Below are 24415 nucleotides of genomic sequence, written 5' to 3'. Positions count from 1 at the left end.
GTGCCGGCTCGAAGAACAACCAGGTGTCCATTCTAATCCCACCTTCCGGCACCCGGTCCATAGCCCTGCAGCTTACAGCACTTTAGGTGCAGGCCCAGGTACTTTTTAAAAGAGTTGAGGGTCCCTGCCTCTACCACCAATTTGGGCAGCGAATTCCATACACCCACCACCCTCTGGATAAAAAAGTTTTTCCTCATGTCCCCTCTAATCCTTCTGCCAATCAGCTTAAATCTATGTCCTCTAGTTCTTGAACTCTCCGCTAGGGGAAACAGGTACTTCTTGTCTACTCTATCTGGGCCCCTCATAATTTTGTACACCTCAATCAAGTCATCCCTCAGCCTCCTCTGCTCCAAGGAAAACAACCCCAGCCTATCCAATCTCTCCTCATAGCTGCAATTTTCAAGCCCTGGCAACATTCTTGTAAATCTTCTCTGCACTCTCTCCAGAGCAATTACATCCTTCCTGTAATGTGGTGATCAGAACTGCGCACAATACTCCAGCTGTGGCCTTACCAGCGTTTTATTCAGTTCCAGCATTACATCCCTGCTTTTGTATTCTATACCTCGGCTAATAACGGAGAGCATTCCATATGCCTTCTTCACAACCTTATCTACCTGTATTGCCACCTTCAGGGACCTGTGCACATGCACTCCAAGGTCTCTCACTTCCTCTTCCCCTCAATATATTCCTGTTTACTGCGTATTCCCTTTTACTGTTTGCCCTCCTTAAGCGCATTACCTCACACTTCTTTGGGTTGAACTCCATTTGCCATTTTTCCGCCCACTCCACCAACCCATTGATATCTTCTTGGAGTCTACAGCTATCCTCTTCACTATCAACCACACGGCCAATTTTTGTGTCGTCTGCAAATTTGTCAATTATGCCCCCTACATGCAAGTCCAAATCATCAATATATACCACAAACTGCAAGGGACCCAACACTGAGTCCTGTGGCACACCACTGGAAACGGATTTCGATTCGCAAAGACATCCATCGACTTTTACCCTTTGTTTCCTATTACTGAGCCAATTTTGGATCCAATTCGCCACATTTCCCTGTATCCCATGGGCTTTTACCTTTCTGACCAGTCTGCCATGTGGGACCTTGTCAGATGCCTTACTAAAATCCATGTAGACTACATCCACTGCACTACCCTCATCAATCCTTCTTGTCACTTCCCCAAAGACTTTAATCAGATTTGTAAGGCATGACCTTCCTTGAACAAATCCATGTTGACTATCCCAGATTAAACCATGCCTTTCCAAGTGACAGTTTATCCTATCTCTTAGTATTGATTCTAATAGTTTGCCCACCACCGAGGTAAGACTGACCGGCCTATATTTGTTCGGCCTTTCCCTCGTACCCTTTTTAAACAATGGTACTACGTTTGCAGACTTCTGGTCCTCTGGTACCTCCCCTATATCTAGTGAGGATTGGAAAATGATCCTCAGAGCATCCGCTATTTCCTCCCTGGCTTCCTTCAATAGCCTAGGAAACAATCCATCCGGTCCTGGTGACTTATCAACTTTCAAGGATTCCAGTCCCTCTCGTACTTCCTCTCTCGTAATGTTTACCTTATCCAATATTTCACACCTCTCCTCTTTAACTACTATGTCCGGATCATCTCTTTCCTTTGTGAATACGGAGACAAAATATTCATTTAAAACCCTACCCACATCCTCTGCTTCTACACACAAGTTACCCTTATCATCCCTGATACGTCCCACCTTTTCCTTAGCTAACCTCTTGTTCTTAATGTACTGATAAAACATCTTTGGGTTTTCTTTAATCTTACTAGCTAATATTTTCTCATGCCCTCTCTTTGTTTTCCTTATTTCCTTTTTTACGTCATCCCTGTACTTTCCCTACTCCTCTAGGCTTTCTGCAGTATTTAGTTTTCTGAGAGTCATAAGCTTTCTTTTTCTCTTTATCTTGCCCCGTATACTTCTAGACAACCAGGGGGCTCTAAATTTGGCAGTGCCACCCTTTTTCTTTGAGGGAACGTGTCTGCATTGTATCTGTAGAATTTCACTTTTTAGTGCCTCCCACTGGCTTGCCACTGATTTCTCCTCAAGTAGTTGTGTCCAGTTCACTTCTGCCAAATCACCTCTTAGTTCTGTAAAATTTGCCTTCCCCCAATTTAAAATGTTTGCTCCTGATTTAACGCTGGCCTTTTCCATAATAATGTTAAAACTAACTGAATTGTGGTCACTATCCCCAATATGGTCACCCACTGTCACTTCACTCACTTGCCCATCTTCATTTCCCAGGACTAAATCTAGAATTGCATCCGGTCTTGTTGGGCTTGTCACGTACTGGCTAAAAAAAAGTTCTCCTGGACTCCGATCAAGAATCTTGTGCCGTCTGTGCCCCCCTTACTGTTTGAATCCCAGTTGATGTTAGGGTAGTTGAAGTCCCCTACTATTATTGCCCTCTTATTTTTGCACTCAGAAATTTGCCTACATATTTGTTCTTTTATCTCCCTTTCGCTATTCGGGGGTCTGTGGTGCACTCCTGGTAGTCTGACTGCCCCTTTTTTTATTTCTTAGATCAACCCATATGGCCTCGTTTGATGATACATTTAGCATGTCATCCCTTCTCACAACTGTAATTGATTCTTTAACCAATAATGCTACCCCCCCACCTCCTTTTTTATCATCCACTCTATCCTGCCTGGAAACTCTATATCCAGGAATATTGAGCTGCCAATTATCCCCCTCTTTCAGCCAGGTTTCCATTATAGCAATGATATCATGCTGCCATGTGTCTATGTGTGCCCTTAGCTCATCTGCTTTGTTTGTAATACTCCTTGCATTGAAGTAACCCCGTCAAATTCCTGTGTTGAGCACTATTTAACCTTTGCATCTTTTGCCTTTCTGAGTTGCTAACTACGTCACTAACTGCTTTTCTACTTCCCGTTTCCTGGTCTGAATTTGTCCTATCTGTACCTGCCCTTTGGTTCCCATTCCCCTGCCATACTAGTTTAAACTCTCCCCAACAGAACTAGCAAATATCCCTGCGAGGATATTGGTCCCGGTTCTACTTGGGTGCAACCCGTCCAGCTTGTATAGGTCCTGCCTTTCCCAGAATCGGTCCCAATGCCTCAGGAATTTAAACCGCTCCCTCCTACACCATCTCTCAAGCCACTCATTCATCCGATCTATTCTCCTATTTCTGTTTTCACTAGCACGTGGCACTGGGAGTAATCCTGAGATTACTACCTTAGAGGTCCTGCTTTTTAATTTATTTCCTATCTCCCTATATTCTGCTTGCAGGACCTCATCCCTTATTTTACCGATGTCGTTGGTACCGATATGGACCACGACCTCTGGCTGTTCAGAATGTCCTGCAGCCGCCCGTGATATCCTTGATCCTAGCACCAGGGAGGCAACATACCATCCTGGAGTCAAGTCTGCGGCCGCAGAAACGTCCATCTGTTCCCCTTACGATGGAATCCCCTATCACTATTGCTCTCCCATTCTTTTTCCTCCCCTCCTGTGCAGCTGAGTCACTCGTGGTGCCACGGTCTTGGCTCTTGCTGCATTCCCCTGATAAGCCATCTCCCCCAACAATATCCAAAGCGGAATATCTGTTTGAGAGGGAGATGGCCCCAGGGGACTCCTGCTCTACCTGCCTAGTCCTTTTGCTGTGCCTGGCGGTCACCCATTTCCTTTCTGCCTGCGTAATCTTTACCTGTGGTGTGACCACCCCACTGAATGTGCTATCCACGATAATCTCAGCATCGCGGAGAAGCCCTCTTAAGTCCTGCTTGTCCATAAATCTTCACCTGGCTCCCCGTTCCCCAGTGCGTTGAATTTTACATCCTTGTTTACAAATCCTTCTATGGCCTATCTCTGCAGCCTCTGTGTAGATCTACATCCTAGTCAGTAGCCTTCGATCTGACAGTTCTGGCATCCTGTGCACACTCTGTCCCCCCGCTCTACCATTGCCTTCAGCCATTTCAACCCTAATCTCTGGAACTCCCTTCCTAAACCCCTCTATCTTTCTACTTCCTTCTCCAGCTTCAAAAGCTGCTTTTGGCCATCTTCCTTAGCTCTCCTATAACTGCTCGCCATCCATTTCTTCTCTGTGAAGCACTTTTGGATGCTTATATTAAAGGCACTACATAAATGTGAGCTTATTTTATCTCTTTTTATATTCTGATTATTCCATTCCTGATAGCACTTTTACTTGCAGCAATTATAGCAGTTTCAGACTTTCCTTGCTCATGTTCTGTGCTAATCAGTTTAGTTGAAGATATTTTCCTTGGAGTGACATTGGTCTGCTTGATCGGTGAGCTTCCCATGGAATTCTCTCTTTACAAACCTCTACTTTTTAAAACTCTCTCATGCAGGTAGTAGGTGGTGATTTGTGTAGGGTTGTTCTATAGATACTAGTATCTTGCCCAAGTAGTTATTCTTCATATTTGAGTCTGAACACCGAGTACCCTGGGCTATTTGACCAGTGTCGCAGCAGAGTCCAGTCCTGCCCATGTGTGTAATTCCTGTCATAGTTACTGGATAACTATCAGAAGCAAAGATTGTGTCTGATGTTCATTATTTGTCAGTATTAAAAACTGCACTGCCATGTCACAGACCTGGGGTCAAACATGGGAATTCAGAAGGTACTAGCATCCTAAAACATAGAGTGAAGTATGCCACATGGGTATATGGATCTACATCTATGTGAAACTCCATACCAAGTGACTAATGGCAGCCTTGTAAAATTCTGACAAGTAATGGGTTCTTTACTAAAATTCTACTGTTCAAAAGTTTAACATCCTGAATATTTTCAGAATTATATTGCTTAGCACTGCTGCAGCTAATAGGCTATTTCACTAACAATGGCAATTTCACATGTGCAAAGTACTTCATGAATGAGCTTCACTCAAAACTACTTTACACTGTTTTATGGAGAAAGTCAAGAATTCCTAATCGCTGGCTCCACTATGGGTATAGCTTGTCAGCAGCACTAAGCAGTAAATTACAATTTTTGGTTATACAGTACAAGAGATAGCTGATAGCTGCCTTGTTTATTGAAGTGGAGATGCCGGTGATGGACTGGGGTGGACAAATGTAAGGAATCTTACAACACCAGGTTATAGTCCAACAATTTTATTTTAAAATCACAAGCTTTCGGAGATTATCCCCTTCGTCAGGTGATAATCTCCGAAAGCTTGTGATTTTAAAATAAAATTGTTGGACTATAACCTGGTGTTGTAAGATTCCTTACATTTGTTTATTGAAGATGATGGATGGGAGTTTAGCATATGACATAAGAATTAAAGAAACTTACCTGATTCTGTAAGATCCAATATAACTAGGAAAGAAAAGGATTCATTTTCACCTCATGATGTAGCATCTACATATGTTAAAAAAATTCTTTCATTGTGATGGTGCTGTATTTTGAGAGTCAGAGGCCATGGGTTCAAGTCCCATGCCGGAGACTTGAGCACAAAATCTAGGCTGACACTCCAGTGCAGTAGTGAGGGAGTGCTGCACTGTCTTTCAAATGAGACCTAAAACCGAGGTCCCGTCTGCCCTCACAGGTGTACATAAAAGATCCCATGGCATTATTCGAAGAAGAGCCGGGGAGTTCTTCCTGGTGTCCTGGCCAATATTTATCACTCAATCAACATCACTAAAACAGATTATCTGATCGTTTATCTCATTGCTGTTTGTGGGACCATGCTGTGCGCAAATTGGCTGACACGTTTCTTACATTACAACAGTGACTACACTTCAAAAATACTTCTGACAAAAGGTCTTCGACCTGAAACTGTGTTTGTTTCTCCACAGATGATGCCTGACTTGCTGAGCTTCTCCAGCATTTTCTGTTTTTATTTCAAAAGTACTTCATTGGCTGTAAAGCACATTGGGACATCTCGAGGTCGTGATAGGCTCTATATAAGTACAAGCCTTTTTAATGCAGTACTAACAGCATCTTATCAGCGGTAAAAGTGGGCAGTTGCGATTTGATTGGTATACTGGGATTTAGGTGTTCGATCCTCTTTATGTTTAGATGTTTCAGAGGCTGTAGTTCTTGTTTGACTTTTTTATGTTTAACATTTTCACGTTTAACTGCAATTCAGTGCTTCTATGTTAAGATAGTTTTGAAGTTTAATTGATATTTTCCCCATTTTTATTTTCACAATTAACAATGTGAAACCTGGTCATATGGTGTGGTTGCAAACGTTGTAAGTAGTTTTGTGGGAAAACTTGTAATGACCTAGAGGTCATTGTTATTGTGCAAGTAAAGGTCAACTGAACAGTTTGATTGTCATATGTCTGGGCTAGCTTCAAACGTCCTTCCTAGAACATAAGAACATAAGAAATAGGAGCAGGAGTAGGCCAATCGGCCCCTCGAGCCTGCTCCGCCATTCAATAAGATCATGGCTGATCTGATCCTAACCTCAAATCTAAATTCATGTCCAATTTCCTGCCCGCTCCCCGTAACCCCTAATTCCCTTTACTTCTCGGAAACTGTCTATTTCTGTTTTAAATTTATTTAATGATGCAGCTGCCACAGCTTCCTGGGGCAGCAAATTCCACAGACCTACTACCCTCTGAGTGAAGATGTTTCTCCTCATCTCAGTTTTGAAAGAGCAGACCCTTATTCTAAGATTATGCCCCCTAGTTCTAGTTTCACCCATCCTTGGGAACATCCTTACCGCATCCACCCGATCAAGCCCCTTCACAATCTTATATGTTTCAATAAGATCGCCTCTAATTCTTCTGAACTCCAATGAGTAGAGTCCCAATCTACTCAACCTCTCCTCATATGTCCACCCCCTCATCCCCGGGATTAACCGAGTGAACCTTCTTTGTACTGCCTCGAGAGCAAGTATGTCTTTTCTTAAGTATGGACACCAAAACTGTATGCAGTATTCCAGGTGCGGTCTCACCAATACCTTATATAACTGCAGCAATACCTCCCTGTTTTTATATTCTATCCCCCTAGCAATAAAAGCCAACATTCCGTTGGCCTTCTTGATCACCTGCTGCACCTGCATACTAACTTTTTGATTTTCTTGCACTAGGACCCCCAGATCCCTTTGTACTGCAGTACTTTCCAGTTTCTCGCCATTAAGATAATAACTTGCTCTCCGATTTTTCCTGCCAAAGTGCATAACCTCACATTTTCCAATATTGTACTGCATCTGCCAAATCTCCGCCCACTCACCCAGCCTGTCTATATCCCCTTGTAGGTTTTTTATGTCCTCCTCACTCTCTACTTTCCCTCCCATCTTTGTATCATCTGCAAACTTTGATACGTTACACTCGGTCCCCTCCTCTAAATCATTAATATAGATTGTAAAGAGCTGGGGACCCAGCACCGACCTCTGCGGAACACCACTGGCCACTGGTTGCCAGTCCGAGAATGAACCATCTATCCCAACTCTCTGCTTCCTGTTAGATAACTAATCCTCCACCCATGCCAGAATATTACCCCCAATCCAGTGATTCTTTATCTTGAGCAATAATCTTTCTTGTGGCACCTTGTCGAATGCCTTCTGGAAGTCTAAATACACTACGTCCACTGGTTCCCCTTTATCCACCCTGTACATTATGTCCTCAAAGAACTCAAGCAAATTTGTCAGACATGACTTCCCCTTTGTAAAGCCATGCTGACTTTGTCCTATTAAATTATGTTTATCCAAATGTTCCGCTACTGTCTCCTTAATAATAGACTCCAAAATTTTACCCACCACAGATGTTAGGCTAACTGGTCTATAATTTCCAGCCTTCTGCCTACTACCCTTTTTAAATAAGGGTGTTACATTAGCAGTGAATCAGTAATATATTTGAGTGCATTACAACACAAAATCCCCTTCAGAAAGGGCACACTTACATCCTAGCTTCTAGTGTTAGATGGAAACCTGTGTTCTACAGACGAAAGGACAACATTTCAAAGCTATGCTATCCCACCACCATCAGATCCCTGTCCTTTTGCTGGGGTTGGATTTAAATCTGGAACAAGGGATTAAAAGAGATTGTTTGAACACTGCACTATCATAGTCCGGTCAGACAAAGGAGGTTACATTTGAACCAAAGTTCCAGATATAAAAGCTGCAGTGTTCCGATAGCCTGTCTCCAGAATCCAGCTTTAATTTGCCATTGAAAACTCTCTTACATAGAATTACCTAGAATCTACTGCATGGAAACAGGTCATTCGGCCCAACTGGTCTAGGCCGGTGTTAATACTCCGTATGAGCCTCCTCCCACTCTAATTACCTCTTCCTACCCTGCCCCTTTATCCCTCTATTCCCTTCTCCATCATGTATGCATGTAAGCCTTCCCATAAATACTTCAATGCAATCTGCTTCAACCACCACATTTGGCAGCGAGTTCCACATTCTCACCACTCTCTGTGTAAAGAAAGCCTGGGAGGGTCAGAAAGGACTGTTCTTAGAGCTGTTGCAGGACTTGATAGTATCAGCAATTTGAGTTGTACGTAAATGCATAGATTTAAACTCTGTCTGGAATGCGCTGCCAGAAAGGGTGGTGGAAGCAGATTCAATCGTGGCTCTCAAAAAGGAATTGGGTAAATACTTGAAGGGAAGAAATTTGCAGGGCTATGGGGAAAGAGTGGGGGAATGGGACTAACTGGACTGCTCTTACAAAGAGCTGGCATGGGCTTGATGGGCCAAATGGCTGCCTTCTGCGCTATAACCATTCTATGATCTGTGCCCCCCACCCCGCTTGAGGTTCTATGATACACATAGCTCACAAAGACCAAATACCTTGACACGCCTGATTTACACATTAATTACACAGCTAGTTAGCAATTAGTTTTCTGAATAAACACTGGTATTAACCAAACCCATAGAAATAGGACTTGTGCTCATCCACTTCTCACTAACCTGCATATACCACTAGATGTGCACTTGTACTTAGAGATGGCCACTGGTATTAGTCGGCAGCTCCACCAGTGTGGTAGCAAAGGTTTGATTGCTGAACCCAACTTATGACTCAGAGATTTAGACCCGATTTGTACGAGTGCATTGTGCTTCATGGGTTCCATCATGAACGAAGGAATGGGTTTGGGAAAGTAGAGACCACTTTTGGCTTCCTCTCTTGAGGTCGATAAGAACCCAGAAATGAAAGACTGTTCGAGCATGCTGCACTGCCCAATTTTTTTGTGAACAGAAAATATCAAATACACAGCACGTCCCATCAGCACTTGAAAAAGAAGAGACAGGTCAACGCTTCAGATTAGAGGCCGTTTTTGAGGATTTCTGGTTTTGACAACTGACTGACCTGCTGCATTTATATTAGATTTCCGGCATTTGCAGTTTTTCTTTCTGTCTCTGGCATTTGAACAGATAGGTTCTCAAACTGGAATCATCAGCTTTCTATCTGTCCAGCACGTCATGAACACGTTGTCTCAAGAATTCTGTGTTCAAGACATTTTTCTTTACCGGTTGACTTACTGGGGTCATTTCTGAATATTGATTTTATTTTTAAAAAAAACATATCTGCAATGTTTCCTTTGGGCAGCTGACACTGTTCTTCCCAAGTTAGGACAGGAGTCCCCAGAAGGTGCCAGTGCTTGCAGGGAGTGTCCCATTCATTTGAAAACCAGTCTTTTACCACAGCAGTTAGCTCCCCCCCTCCAACCAAAAAAATGTTGAAATCAAATCATAATAAAAAATACTGTTGCATGAGTATTGGAGTGTCACATCACAGAAGCTTATTACATAAACAAATTTAATTAACCTCCTGAAAAATGAATTAAATGGATTGGAAAGTGACCTTTAACTTACAAAGGAAATAACAAAGATGCATTACTGACAATTTCACACTGTTTTGACAAGGCTGTTAAAGAACATATTCATTAAATTACTTTCACTACATAGAAATATCTTTAAAAAACACAGTTTGAGGCTCACCTTGTCAGGTTGGTGTTGGATTATGAGGGTCTTACAAATAGATCAAGTGCAGTTTTTTATATAAGCTATCATTTGAATAATGTCACTGTTATACTGCAATCTGTGTGTTGATACCATGTTGAGATTTCTGTAGTTGAGTGCCAAAGATGTGGTATACTGGACTGTCCCTGTAAGCAAGGCTAAATTCCAAGAGATTGTTTGGCATTGATTTTGCTTCATGTCAACCACAGTAAAACTGCAACTGTTGCAAAACGTGCCCTTTATTTGTTGTTGTTTTTTTTTAAACAAACCATAGGTGACATCTGTTATAGCCACTGAAAGAGACGTTTGTGCTTCAGTCCTTAAGAAAATATAGCAGCAGTGCAGGAGGATACCTAATTTCATTCTCTGCGTGCACGGCAATTTTTTTAATTCATTCATAGGATATGTCCGTTGCTGGCAAGGCCGGCATTTATTGCCCATCCTTAATTGCCCTTGAGAAGGTGGTGGTGAGCTGCCGCCTTGAACCGCTGCAGTCCGTGTGGTGAAGGTTCTCCCACAATGCTGTTAGGTAGGGAGTTCCAGGATTTTGACCCAGCGACGATGAAGGAACGGTGATATATTTCCAAGTTAGAATGTTGTGTGACTTGGAGGAACGTGTAGGTGGTGGTGTTCGCATATGCCTGCTGCCCTTGACCTTCTAGGTGGTACAGGTCGCGGGTTTGGGAGGTGCTGTCGAAGAAGCCTTGGTGAGTTGCTGCAGTGCATCTAATGAGATAAATGACCAGATAATTTGTATCCGTGCCATTGATTGAAGGACGAACATTGGTCAGGACACCGGGAGAACTCCCCAGCTCCTCTTCGAAATAGTCCCATGGGATCTTTTACGTCCACCTGACTAGGCAGACAGGGTCTCAGTTTAACGTCTCATCTCCGCAGGCATGAATCTCTGCTGCTTGCCTTCTGTAGTAGTTCTCTGCGCAATGGAACTTTGTGCTCCCTGCTCACACTATTACACAAAGGGCGCCAGTGCTGTGTCGGCCAGTAAAGTGTAAGGAGGGTATTAGAAGTGAGAGTTGCTGAACTGTGTTATAAAGAGGAGGTTTATAGGAACATAGGAACGGGAGTAGACCAATCAGCCCCTCGAGCCTGTTCTCCCATTCAGTTAGATCATGGCTGATCTGTATTTTAACTCCATGTGTCCTCCTTGATTCCGTAACCCTTAATACCTTTGCCTAACAAAAATCTATCAATCTCAGTTTTGAAATTGTCAATTGACCCCCCAGCCTCAACAACTTTTTGGTGAAAGAGCTCCAGATGTCCACTACCCCTTTGTGTGAAGAAGTGTTTCCTGACATCACCTTTGAACGGCCTAGCTCTAATTTTGAGGTTGTGCTCCCTTGTTCTGGACTCTCCCACCAGAGAAAATTATTTCTCTTTATCTACTCTTATGATTGAGTGAAAGAGCAAATAATGGAAAGTGTGTGTGTGGAAGATACTGGAAGATTAGGATATTTATCTGTCCCCAGATGCCAATTACTCAGCCTCAGCATGTTACCCTCCAAATACAACACCCTTCATCTTCACCCGCTGCAGCAGTGTAGGAATCATTGTTTTCCTTAGAGTATTTGATCATTTCAGTTCATACTGAGCTGTGTAACCTCAAAAATCATTCCCAACCCGATTCAGAACCTTTTTGAGGGAGTTAATCGAAACAGCACGTTCCACTACATCCACATCTCTCTGGAGGAAACATTTTCTTCCAGTCTCCACTGTCATTTAAAACTTGTTAATTTTAAACCTGTGTCCTCTAGTTCTGCACTCAGTGGAAATAGCTTGTTTAAATATGCATTGACTGTTTCTTAGCATATTAAAGTCCTGGATCATGTCCCCGGCTCTTTTCCCAATCATCTTAAATAACAGCAAGTTTAGGCTTGCCTGGGAGTCTCAAGTACAATGTTTCCTATATTACAACAGTGACCACACTTCAAAAGTACTTCAATGGCTGTAAAGCGCTGTGGGATGTCCTAAGGCCACGATAGGCGCTATATAAATGCAAGTTCTTTCTTTGTTTTTTAAGATATACAGACCAGGAAGAATCCAGGTTTAACTTGCAGTCTCTCCTGAGTTAGCTGATCTCAGCTGTAATGTTGGGAAGTGCATTATAATTGGCCTCAATGTTCCCGAGTTAGGGAAGTATTCTGGTTTTTGATTGTTAAGTAGCAATCCCAGGTGAGGTGGGCGCCAGGTGGGGACAGGATCGGGCTTGCTGTGATGAGTTCCAGGAGGGGAGAAAATTGGCAAGTAAGGGAAAGAAAACCACACCTCCTCATAACTTGGAGCCCCAAGCCCTGTTCTTGTATGAAGCCCCTCTAAAGCATTACTCTCCTTTTGAAGGCAGAGTGGCCAAAATTGCACGCAGCATTCTAAATGTGGCCATTCCAGTCATCTGTAAGAAGTTAAAATAAACTTGTTTTTATTTACAATCTCATGCCCTTGAGGTGAAACCTTAGTTTTAGAACAGTTTCACATTGCATTAAAACCTTCAGTGAATGTTTGGTAAGCCTAGTGGTTTGCGGTCTTCACACACCGATGAAATTCTAATATTTGATTCCCAAACACCTGTAAAATGTTGGAAAACCTTGTACTCCTATGTAATATAAAATAGAATTTCACTTATTTATTGACAGCAAACTAGTAGTGCTGACAGTCAGTGATTGCATGCAAATCTCTTTCTATTCCACCCCTTCATTGTGTAGTGTGATTCAGTACAACACCTCTGGCACATTTACCCACTGAGGTATTGGAGGAGTCAGCCTAGCCTACTGATTCCACTTCAAGACCAATTATCTTTATTGTTCCTCATGGAGTCCATTTTAAAAACTGCTCATTTTGTGAAACACAAGCTTGGCTGCAACACTCAAGCTAATGAACCCAGCCAGATACAATCAACTCATCTTATTCAAGCTGGGAGATCAAATTGTAGACCTTGCTGAAACAACTGAACGTTGTTCTTGTTGCTTCCCTGGGCAAGGGTCCCATGGTGGACAAATGGCCTCTTATGTCAAAGTGGTGTCAATTTGATTCAGGTACATACCTGTTTTGCTACAATCAGGCTGTGCTTTAGAAGTGATTTGATTGTGAACTGGCACCTCTTTAAACCCTGGATTGGATGCGGTTGTATGCTTTTGATGCAGTGCTGGTTCATTTCAAATGTTCGTAGAATTGTCCCTCATTTAGTTGATGGACTAGGATAGAAAATTGCATCCGTTGCTATTGTTCTTACACTTATTCCTCAATTGTAACTGCATTACTAAAGTGAGATGGAACAGAATCAATTATAAACAAGCTGATTTCTAACTTGATTCTCTCCTAGAATAAGTCCTTTTCATATTCGCAGGCTTCACAGTTTTGAAATTGTCTGGTTGAGATTGATGTATTCAAAAATTATTAAATTCATCCCTGCCTTAATAAAGATGGTGTATTTTTGTTCATAGCTTGGCCCTCTAAATTCTTTTAATAACCTCCACCAAACACTACCCAATAACATATCTCTTTTGAATGAGAGGGGTTGAAAACTGGACGCAGTACTCCGAAGGTCTCACCAAGACCCGGTATTATTTTAAAATCATCTCTTTTGTTTTGTATGTTAGACCTTTTGCAACATAATCTGCCACTTTGCTTTCTTTACCACTAGGGAGCTGTGGTCTGATGGTGTTAATGACCTGTCCACCAATATTCTAAGATCTCTGTCCTGTTATGATGCCTCCATTATGTTGCCACTAACTACATATTCCATGTTCCTTTTCTTCAGTCTGTTCTCAACATTTTATATCTTTCTGCGTTAAACTGCAGCTGTCACTTTTCTGCTCCAAATGCCAGTATCCACAAACCCTTCTGAATTTGCACACCCTGTTTGTCATTACTTGTTCCTGCTGCTATACTTGTGCCCTCTGCAAATTTAGACACCTGTGAACTGACTCCAGTTTCTAAGTTAGTTATAAAAGTGATTAAATTACAATGGTCCTAACCCAACTGACTCCCATGACACATTAATAACACTGACTCCAGTCAAATATCTTCCCATTTGCTAATACTCATTGCTTTATTTCAACTAATGGGTATTCAGCTTGGCACAGTTTATAGCACTCTCGCCTCTGAGTCAGAAGGTTTTGGGTTCCAACCCCAGCTCCATTATCTAGGCTGACACAATAGTGCAGCACCGAGGGAGTGTTGCAGTGTTGGAAGATACAGTTTTTTGGATGAGACTTTAAACAGAGGTACTGTCCACCTGTCTAGGTTGATGTAGAAGATACCCAGGACATTATTTGAAGAACAACAGAGAATTCTCCTGGTGTCCCAGCTAACTTTTCTGCCTCTGCCATCACCACCAAAAGCAGATCAACTGATGATTTATCTCATTTACTGTTGGTGGAATCTTGCTGTGTGCATATCAACTTTTGCATTTGCTTGCATTACTGTGGCTACATTTCAAAAGTAATTAATTGGATGTGAAATGCTTTGGGATAACCTGAGGACATGATGAAGTGCAATATATGCAAAAGTTCTTTCTAGCCATCTTCAATTCAATACATTGCCATTTATCCTATGCACCTAACACTTAAACAGTGGTCTTTTATGTGGGAAAGTGCTAAACACCTTTTTAAAATTCAGGTAAACAGCATCTATGTCTAACTCTTATCCACAAGCTCGGTCACTTCATCTAAAATTTTTAAGACGTCGTCAATCATGATCTCCCATGATCATAAGTTGATCCCTTAAACTGCCCCTCAGTGTTGTTTCAAGAAATCTTCTCACAATTGATGAGATGTATGGGTCTAGAAGTAGGCTGCTCCCACCCTCCTTTCTGAAGACAGGAATTAAATTTTCTATTTTCGAATCCCCTGGGAGCTGTCCTTACTCCAGTGAGCTCAGTAAAATATCTGCAAAGAGCCCACATTCAACTGACTTAAGTCTCTTAAAACTGTGGGATAAAGATTGTCAGGTCAGGGGCTTTATCCACCTTCAGTGCCTGTAATCTACTTAATATCTGTTCTTTTGTGATTACTAAATTAGCCAGTCTGCGCGCATCCTGAAAGCTTATCCCCACCTCTGACATCTCTCCTCTCACTTCATTAGACTTTATTTCCCCTTCAAGTATTTTGTCCCAGTACAATTAGGCAATAAAGAGTTACTTCAAAACACTGTTATCTGCAAATTGTTTGGATCCAAACAGCTTTTAACATAAAGTATGATAACCTTGTGGAATTGATTCAGTGAGCAGGAGTGCATTTTGAAGATTTACAGCTTAATAGAGGAAGCAACTTACTGGTGTAAACAGTGTTCTCCCCTTTCCCCCTGCCCACCCCCCCAAGCACTTTCTCCCGATGTACGTGGGACCAGCAGATTTTGTACAACACTCACGTTTCTAACAATAAAAGTCAACGAGGAGATCTACTGTTTCAATAATATTATCGGTGTTCATGAAACTCTTAGGGGAGCTTTTCGAAGAGATGTTGCTCCTGTCCGACAGTTTCAGTAATTGTAATTTAGTTTCATTAATTTGAAAGCATCTTTTGTGTAAACGTCTCTGAAAGAGACTTCTTGCACAACAAACTCTGCTCATAAGTAAATGTGTATTTTTATTGACTTTATTTTGCAAGTCTCTCTTATTCCAACTTAATTGTAATCTATTTATCATGGTGGTGGTAACATGCTATCTTGTCACGAGAACAACTGGAAGACAATCTTGCATTTTCCAGTGATTTTCTTTAGTGCAAATATTTTTTGTGGGAATGTCACATGAAATCTATACACAGATCTTTTTATTGCTTTCGCTTTGTAAATTGCTGTGTTTCAACCCTGTCTTAATCCTAGAATCCTAGATGTTATGACATTTGATTGTCAAGAGAATAGTTAGATGACAATGTTGTATACTTCTTTAATATTCTTTAGTGCAAATGCTTATTGTGAGAATAACTCTGTACAAGTGTATTTTATTACCTATGTCCATCACTCAAGTTACTTCAACCCATCACTATCTAGTGATATGATGAGATCTGATGACATCAAGATGATAAACTCATGTTCTCATTTAGTAATAGTTTTCTTGAAGAAGGAAGAACAGCAATTATGAAAATTGAAGTAAGTTGTTATAATTGATTTTCTGGCACTCCAGCAATTGTTCATTAAATCAGTGCACCATACAGACTAGGTCGGTCTTCAGTTTGGTTCCTGATCAGTATTGAGTTAGCTGATCTCGGTATTGTCAGCAATGGGTGAAGGCACTTAGTCCTGCTGGTATCCAGTGACCACTGCTTTCCAGTGTGCCTTTCTGGGTCAACCACAATAGCCTGTCAACATCTAGGCTCATGTGAAGAATTGTCACTTGGTGAAGTACCAGAAGGACCGTACCTGCATGAGTCGTCACCACCTTCGGGAGAGAACCAGGATAAAAATTGTGAAATCAAATGACTATCATCTTTCATTTATTTTAAATAGTTTTATTCCACTTGACTAAGTGATAAATGAAAATGTGTTTAAATGTTTAAATTTCCACAAAGGCGATAGTAATATACGGTTACATTGCCAATTGTAGTTTGATGATGTTTTACTTAAATACACTCAACCCAAAAACATAACTGTCATAATGCACTGTGTGCTATTAATGCAAACATTTCGTGTAATGCAGGCTCTTTTTTTCCTCCCAAAAAATGTTAGAGTTGTGCAAAAATATACTTGGTTTCTCAGATCTTGGTGCAATACAGAATACATTATAGATTAAATGGTACTTGTAGATACATATATTGATAGTCGTATATGGTTAAACACTTCCGTAAGGTAAAGAAAGGGCAGCAGTGTGTAACAGCAGCTTCCTACTATTCAAGCTTATAACTATTAATAATGTAAAATGCACCCCCCTCCTCCTGAGTGGCAATCAGCCCAACTGCTTCCCGGCCTGCTCTTCTGCCTATGCAGTCCAAGTATTTCCCAGCCCACCTGGCTGCTTGAGTGCTGCTCAGCCCACACCACCTCTGAGCATTTCCATGCTTCTTCCTCACAGCCTTTAAGTGCTTCCTGACTCTTTTATGTAGAGATAGAAAAGCTCTAGAGAATGTAAAAAATTGAGAAATCAGTCCAAACTGTGGCAGACTCCAAATTGTTTATATGGAATATAGATAAATAGTCCAAAAATTGCCTGTCATATGCATTAGCCATTGACGCTCCTGATTTTTTTAGTCAGCAGTTCCCCTACCACCTTGATCATTCCTGTACTTGATTTCTTCTTATCCCCAGTAACTGTCCACTCCATTTCTCCTCCTTTATGGGTTCTTTTTGATTAATTTATTCTGCATCCCCCGACTTGTCATTTATTTATTTACTGGCTCCTACCACTCAATCTCCCCTTTCTCAATATCCTCTCACCCTTTTTTGCCTTGTTAATTTCTGTTGTTTGCTTCTTTTTCTGATTTCTCAATTCCTTAAAAGGCAAAATTGTGTGGCACGGTGGGCTAGAACATTGTCCTTTCACAGTGGATTTGAATGCAATCCAGCCCAGAATGATGGGATTAAATTCTCCCATTTCTCTGCCAGCTGTGGGGGTCCTAAGTAATTTGAGTTTAAGGTAGCCTCAGTCCAGTTCCTTGTGGACCCGCAATTGCAGTATAAAAGTGCTTATAATTCAATACAATTTGACAGTCTCGCTGAACTGCTACAACAGGTCAGCTGTATAGGAAATAGAAGTATGTTGGTGCATAGAATAGTTGATGTATCAGCAATGCTCCAAGTGTGATTTTTGATGTGCGCAGAAATAACTGATCTCAGGCAGTAGGAACACTGTAACATAAGAACAGGAGTAGACCATTCAGCCCCTTGAGCCTGTTCCGCCAGTCAGTGAGATCATGGCTGATCTGAATCCTAACTCCATCCACCCGCCTTGGCTCCAAATCCCTTGATACCAGCACAACAGGTGGGGGTACTACTGTTGGCCTTAGTGCCCTCGGGCTATAGAGGGCTCGTCTTCTGATTGCTATCCAGTGATTTCTATTGGAAAGTTTGTTTGTGTGGACATTGGACGAGGACAGGATTCAACTCTGCTTTACTGCCCTGAATGGGTGAAGAGCCTGCAGGTGTTCATCAGGCATGAAGAATGTTTACCTGGGGCAAGTACCGAGGGGCTGCCAACATCTAAGGATCTGTACAGCAGCATGGGTCGTGGGTTCAGGAGCGTAAGGAGAAAATTGTTTCAAATTTTATATTGGGGGAAGAAGTTATAAGTTCTTCAACATAAAGCAGCTAGGATAATACCTATAGAAAAGTCACTGATTTTAGTGGAGAAAGATTTTGGGATGTGTAACAAAAACATAACAAAAACATAAATGCATTCTTGAAAGCATTTATGGTTTTGCTAACATAATGTGCACAGAAAATTCTCCTTCTGTTTTTAAAAATTTCCCCGAAACACTGACATCGTATACACTCTATGCCACTTCCATGTTTAATACATGATGATTTGACCTGCCAAGTTTGTTGTGGGTTTCTGAAATGCACCAATATGGAAGGATTATCCAGAATATGGGTAAGCATAGTAAGTCTGAAAGATCCATCACTGGCATTTTGGGTGCAATTCAACATACATGGACATTAATTGGCACCAACGAAACACTGGCATGGCATAGTGTTGGGGATTCAACCATTTTCCACATCAGTGAAGTGGGACTCAACTCAGACCGGGACCTCTCTGCTTAGAGGTCTTGCCATCTGACTATTCTCCCTTAGGATAGTTTTTTTTTAGAGCAAGGAGTAGATATCTTCCTAAGGAATGTTTGGAAGCCTCCCTAGCCATTACCAAAGAAAACAAATCAAAATAAGCCTTGCTTTTTACTGAGCCCTCTACTGTGGAGAATAGGTAACTCACCTCTACCTGCATGGGTATGGTCTCTGCACTTTCTATTGGGAGCTACTCCCTCGAAGACATCCACAGCGGTTCAAGGCGGCGGCTCACCACCACCTTCTCAAGGGCAATTAGGGATGGGCAATAAATGCTGGCCTTGCCAGCGACGCCCACATCCCATGAACGAATAAAAAAAAACTCCCTTTAGGGAGGCAAATCTAGCTCCCTCCCCCTAACTATCTGCTTGGAATCATAGAATGTAGTGCATGACTGATTTAACTCCTTGAACAAGATGATTGGAAACAGAACTCCACCAAGGAGACAAAGAGGAAGGTGGTAATAAATTGCCTGAAGATATGTTGTTCGACCAAAGCTGTAAATGTGCAGATGGGGTTTAACACGAGAGTCACCCAATGTATTGGCTCCAGAGATCACTGATCCTCGAGTGGAACCCATTTTTGGGGGATTTCATATCGATTACACCACACAATACTGTTTTAAGTAGCTAGTTGATTTCAATTTAGTTCAGGCCAGAGTTAAATAGTGCAATGGCATAGGTCCTAGGTCTGTATATGATGGCTTGAAACACCACCTATCTAAAAGTCACAAAGATATTTTTCTGTATGTGCTTGGCAGGCCATTGACCAGAACCTATCAAGCTAGGCTATATCTCATGGAAATGGATATTACTTGGTGAATGAAGAAAGTGATTAATTGCTTTTTTTACTCAGATGTTGCCACCTGGAGTCCCTTTAGGAATAAAATGAAGCAAATTCCAAAAGTAGTTACTTAAAATTTCTAGGATTATTTAAAAAATGTCTCCATGCTTGGACTGTAACATCTAGCAGTTTAACATATTGATTAAACCAGCATCATGATATGTAAAACATTGCTACCCATTGTGCAGTTGTACACAGCTACAGCAATCTTTGTTGTTGGTATGTTTTGTATTATTTTTTATCTCAAGGCTTTCAATAACAACGTGCTTTGAATGCCCAAACACTTCACCTTGGTTAAATGTTAATACATAAAGAGTAGTGTTTTTTGGGGTCGATTAGCTCATCCATGGAAGACCTGAAGGAGGGGGAAAAAAATCACCTGAATGAGAAGTCTAAGGTTTGAAATGCAAAATGGAGAACCATTCATTGTAGCCAGAGTTTGCCTTGAAAAGTATTATCAAGAGATAAACATCAGGGTAACTCTAGCAACATTAACATTTTCTAAACCATTTGTTTTTTGACTGGTAAGCAAATATTCACTTAATTTGGCTGACACTGGTGGCGGGGTGTGGGTGATCCTAGAGTCTGTGCTGGCACGTCGGACAATGCAGTAAACTGGAATGTGTTGTTGGCATTAATGGAAACCTGAATTATGTTGTTGCCATTTGGGAAATTGGTAAGCCATTAATGGCATAGAAGACTTCTTGCCAATGAAGATGAGAAATTTGAATCACTGACATAGTAAGATTTGAATTTTTTTAACAACCAGATCCCCCTGATTTTTTTTTTCCTTATTCCTCTTCTCTCAAACTCGGCAACTCTTGTTGATCGGATACAATTCCATTGATGGTGGTGGTGACCCTCTTGTGCTCTATCCAAGTACCCAATCTTCATGTGTGACCTTGGAAGAGTGAGTGTTGGAGGCTATTTGACTATCAGAGCACTTGACCATTCTGTCCCCACACGGTATTGACATAGAGGCATAGTTCAGATCATTAGATAACAATCAGAAGGAATGATCCATGGGCCTTCCCCCACCAGCTTGCTGTTATCCTGGGCATGCTGGGATTAATTGTAACCCCTTTTCCTCTGTCTCCAAATGCCAGAGATTGATGAACTCAGGACAATCCAGAATTTGAACTTGGAGTTGCCCATGTCAATATGCCTCAGTGTCATTTCAGATGGAACGTTAACTCCCTAGCAATCAGGAGATGCAACTATTATGCTACCATTGATCTTCATTTAAGTCTGTAGTCCTGGGTGAGGAAAGAGATGATAAGAAGAATGAAAAAGATTAGTTATCTGTGTAGATTCTCTGCGATCGTCACAGCCATTGTTGCTCTGTCAGAACCGTAAATGCAACTTTGGTTTGCAAGACTTTAATACAGCGACAAAATGTATTCATATTTGTAAATGTTTGCTATTAATGAAATCTTCCTTATGACACAGCCATTGTATCTTTTTTACTTTTGTGTGTGAAATAAAGCTAAAACCTATGTTGTAATTTCAGTTCAGTGAGTTTGGGTCATTTAGACTTGTATTGGAACTTAGTTAATACCACTATTAAAATTTACTAGCAAACAAATAGCAAATTAAACTGTATTATTCAATTTCGGTACATTATAAGGAAACTGCTATTGTTAAAGAAAGAAAGATTTGCATTTATTTAACAACTTTCACGACCTCAAGACGTCCCAAAGTGCTTTACAGTCAATTAAGTACTTTTTGAAGTGTAGTTACTGTTGTAATATACGAAACGGGGCAGCCAATTTTCGCATTTATGAATGAACCCAGCAGTGAATAAACACTAGATTAAATTACACTTTCAGGAAATATTGATGGAATGACTATTCAGGAACAATTGATAGTTAAATTAATTAAAATATGCAAAAGTGATAGAAATAGGATTAAACAAAAAACAATTACTAAAGTTGTAAAGTGCCAGGTATCTTTCTAGTAACGTAGTAAGATAACTTATTGAAAAGATATAGAAATGAACGCAAGGATTAAATGAAAAGTAAAACGAATTGTGGTAATTTGTTTAATAGTCTCTAAAATTCAAATTCTATCAGGAATTCCATAACTCGTGAATAAAGCTGAAGAAGGAATAGTTGATAAAAGTGGCTATGATGGGAAGTGGTTAGAATTGCTAGTATATCTAATATCTTATCTTGACTTCTGATCTGAAAATGGCAGTGTAACTCAGCTGTCAGACTAACCACAAATACCTATTATGCCTGTTCTGACTGTTATTTTCTGGTTGTTAACTGTTGACTATCACTTGACAGTCTTGTAATGATGATGTCCAATATAGACAAGAATCACGCATCAGCTGCCTGTGGCATCTGACTGCCACTGGCCAAAACAAACCAAAACGCTGAATAAAACTGCCCTACCAATCACACTGTATGTATTATTGTGAATAATGAACATTTGGAATCGATTTCTGGGATGTAATCTCATTTTGTGTTTCAGATAACACTTGTAAACTGCTGCAGCTTTGCTCTGGTGGTTTATTATGTCATCTGAAGCCCCTTGATAAGATTACTGCTCTGTAATCACCCCTAGATATCCCATTATTCTGCATTTATCTTGTTGCCACTTAGTGGAGAATTGCTATCATGGATAATCATGTTGCATTACAAAGCGAATGTATAATCTGTGAAACATAGTGAGCTCATATCCCCAGGTTGATTGAGGAAAGTCACGGAAGACTAGCAGTGCTACATTTTGAGGCGGAGGTTAGGCGATGCCAATCAGCTGAGGAAGAAAAGGAAACAGCAAGACACTTCGTTGGTTGATTTCATTCAAATTAATTTAGTTCGTTAGATTTCATCTTTAAAACAATTGTTTGCAAATGATTTTACTTTCCTTTTTTGCCATTAATTGTCTCCATTTTGTAAAAAGAGAAAAAAGAAAGACTTGCATTTATATAGCACCTTTCATAACCTCAGCACATCCCAAAACACTTTACAGCCAATTTTGAAGTGTAGTCACTGTTGTAATGTAGGAACGTGGCAGCAATTTGCGCACAGCAAGGTCCTACAAACAGTAATGTGATAATAACCAGATAATCTGTTTTAGTGATGTTGGTTGAGGGACAAATATTATAAGGTTAATGGAGCAGAAGGAAACCTGCTCCCAACACCCCAGTAGTACTGCTATATAGCCGGCTGCTGTAAGTGTACGAGGGCAGCTGTGAATCACAGGACTTTTCATTTTTTTTCTCTCTCCTTGTGAGAAAGCACCCGGCCTCTCGGTTGAAGTCTAGTAAGGGAATCGCAGATTATGACCATGTTCTGTTGTCCCCTGATGGGTAACATTGGAATTCCATCATTTGTGCCATCGTCTCATTCTCATTTGATAGATTTTAATATCAGGGTAGTTATAATGTTGGTGATGCTGCGACTGGTCTTCTTAAAGAGATCCTGCAGCTGGGTGCCCAACGAAACAAAACAAGTAATTAAGGAAAATCTAACGTGGCACCTAGTTACATTATAGATTTTCTCTGTGGCCTATTTAAATCCATGTTTACCAGCACTGCTGCAGAATATGAGATTTTAAACCAAGTCTCAACCAATAAACCCGATTCTTCAGTGAGCTATGGAATATCTGAAAAGGTGGCAATATTATCTAATCTTATCTGTTCCCAAATGGGTGATTGCAAAGATTTTGAAGAAAGATGATGTAAAGCAGCTAAAAATTTGAGCTCCATTTATTTAAAAGACATGACATGGTCTTATTCTCCCAGGTTCATTTAGATCACTTTGATAGTAAGTGTAATTCTCTGCAGCCAGGTATTCCTGGTAACTGATCATTATAGCATTTAGGTCTTGTCTGAGACCCTAAGGAGGAAGAAAAACAGAATTTTGAGTCTTGTAATCTAAGTGTTTGATGTGTTGTAGGCTCGTGATGGAATGAAATGCATCTTGGATTCTTACGACAATGAGTTGGTCTCCAATTATTCGCCCCAGCTGAACCGGCGGGTCCGTGAAGCGGAGGACATGGCTCAGGAACTACATGTCCATATTTCTGAGCTGGAGGTAAGCAGCCACTGGCTCCTTCATCGCGAAGTAAACAACAGTTGGAATGGATGAGATTCCAGATCTTTTGAATTTTGAGAAGTTTAGAATTTACTTAAGGGTCATAGTCTTCATGAAAAAGTATTCATAAATATAAACCTGCATTAAAATAAATTGTGTAAAAATGCAATTACCTTTTGCATGTGATGTGATGGAGAAAATGGTGCATGATTGTTTTCTCTCCATGATTGTTTGCCAAATGTATTTCATGTCGATAGTGCCCTTAAAAGATTGCAGTTTTGACTTATTTGCAAGCTGTTTTTGATTTTTAAACTTCTTTTCTGTGAAGCTCGAGTTTAGGACAGGTATCAAGAAATATTTCTTTACATAAGGCATTCAACAGTCAGAATGGGTTGCCAGGAAGAATGGTTGAGGCCGTATCCTGGCATGCAAAGAGAGTAGGGTTAACATTCTAGAAAGATGAGTTCAAGTGGGCTGAACGACTTTCTTCATCCAAATCAATCTTGCATTTTGTTACAATCCTGCAAAACTGTGTTATATCAAATGGATGATGAAAAATTACACACTTTTTGGGGTGTGGTATACCTGCATTGCAATTACCATTTAAAATTGTGTTTTGTGATAGAAGTATTTTCAAGAAGGTGCCAATAAAGGGGAAGTGTATTCTGCGCGGTGTCATAAAATTCCCAAGTTTTATCAAAGGAGATACCTGTACACTTTCTGCAATCTCTTGTCACCTCTTGTTCTTTTTTGTATTGTAGAATCATACGAGTTTCGGTTCAAAGGAAGCCATTGGGCCCATTGTATCCATGCTGGTGCTCGTTCCCCCAGCAGAGTTATCAACTCTAAAATCCCATTATCCTACTCCTTGCTTGTATTTTTTGGTGT

The 24415-nt window shown here is 40.9% G+C and overlaps 1 protein-coding gene across 3 annotated transcripts in view; it reads left to right on the top strand.

Annotated features, from left to right (window-relative positions):
• Positions 1 to 24415, top strand: part of mad1l1 (mitotic arrest deficient 1 like 1) — a 730635-nt gene that overhangs the window by 204992 nt on the left and 501228 nt on the right. For all 3 annotated transcript variants that reach the window (XM_068002947.1, XM_068002946.1, XM_068002948.1), the window contains one exon: positions 23390 to 23527. In XM_068002947.1, coding sequence (XP_067859048.1) covers positions 23390 to 23527 — 138 coding nt within the window. The remainder of the gene's footprint in view (positions 1 to 23389; positions 23528 to 24415) is intronic.

Source organism: Heptranchias perlo, chromosome 22 (assembly GCF_035084215.1).
Source record: "Heptranchias perlo isolate sHepPer1 chromosome 22, sHepPer1.hap1, whole genome shotgun sequence".
NCBI classification, from domain to species: domain Eukaryota; kingdom Metazoa; phylum Chordata; class Chondrichthyes; order Hexanchiformes; family Hexanchidae; genus Heptranchias; species Heptranchias perlo.
Note: the sequence above shows the minus strand (reverse complement) of the source record. Positions and strands in the feature narration are given on the sequence as shown.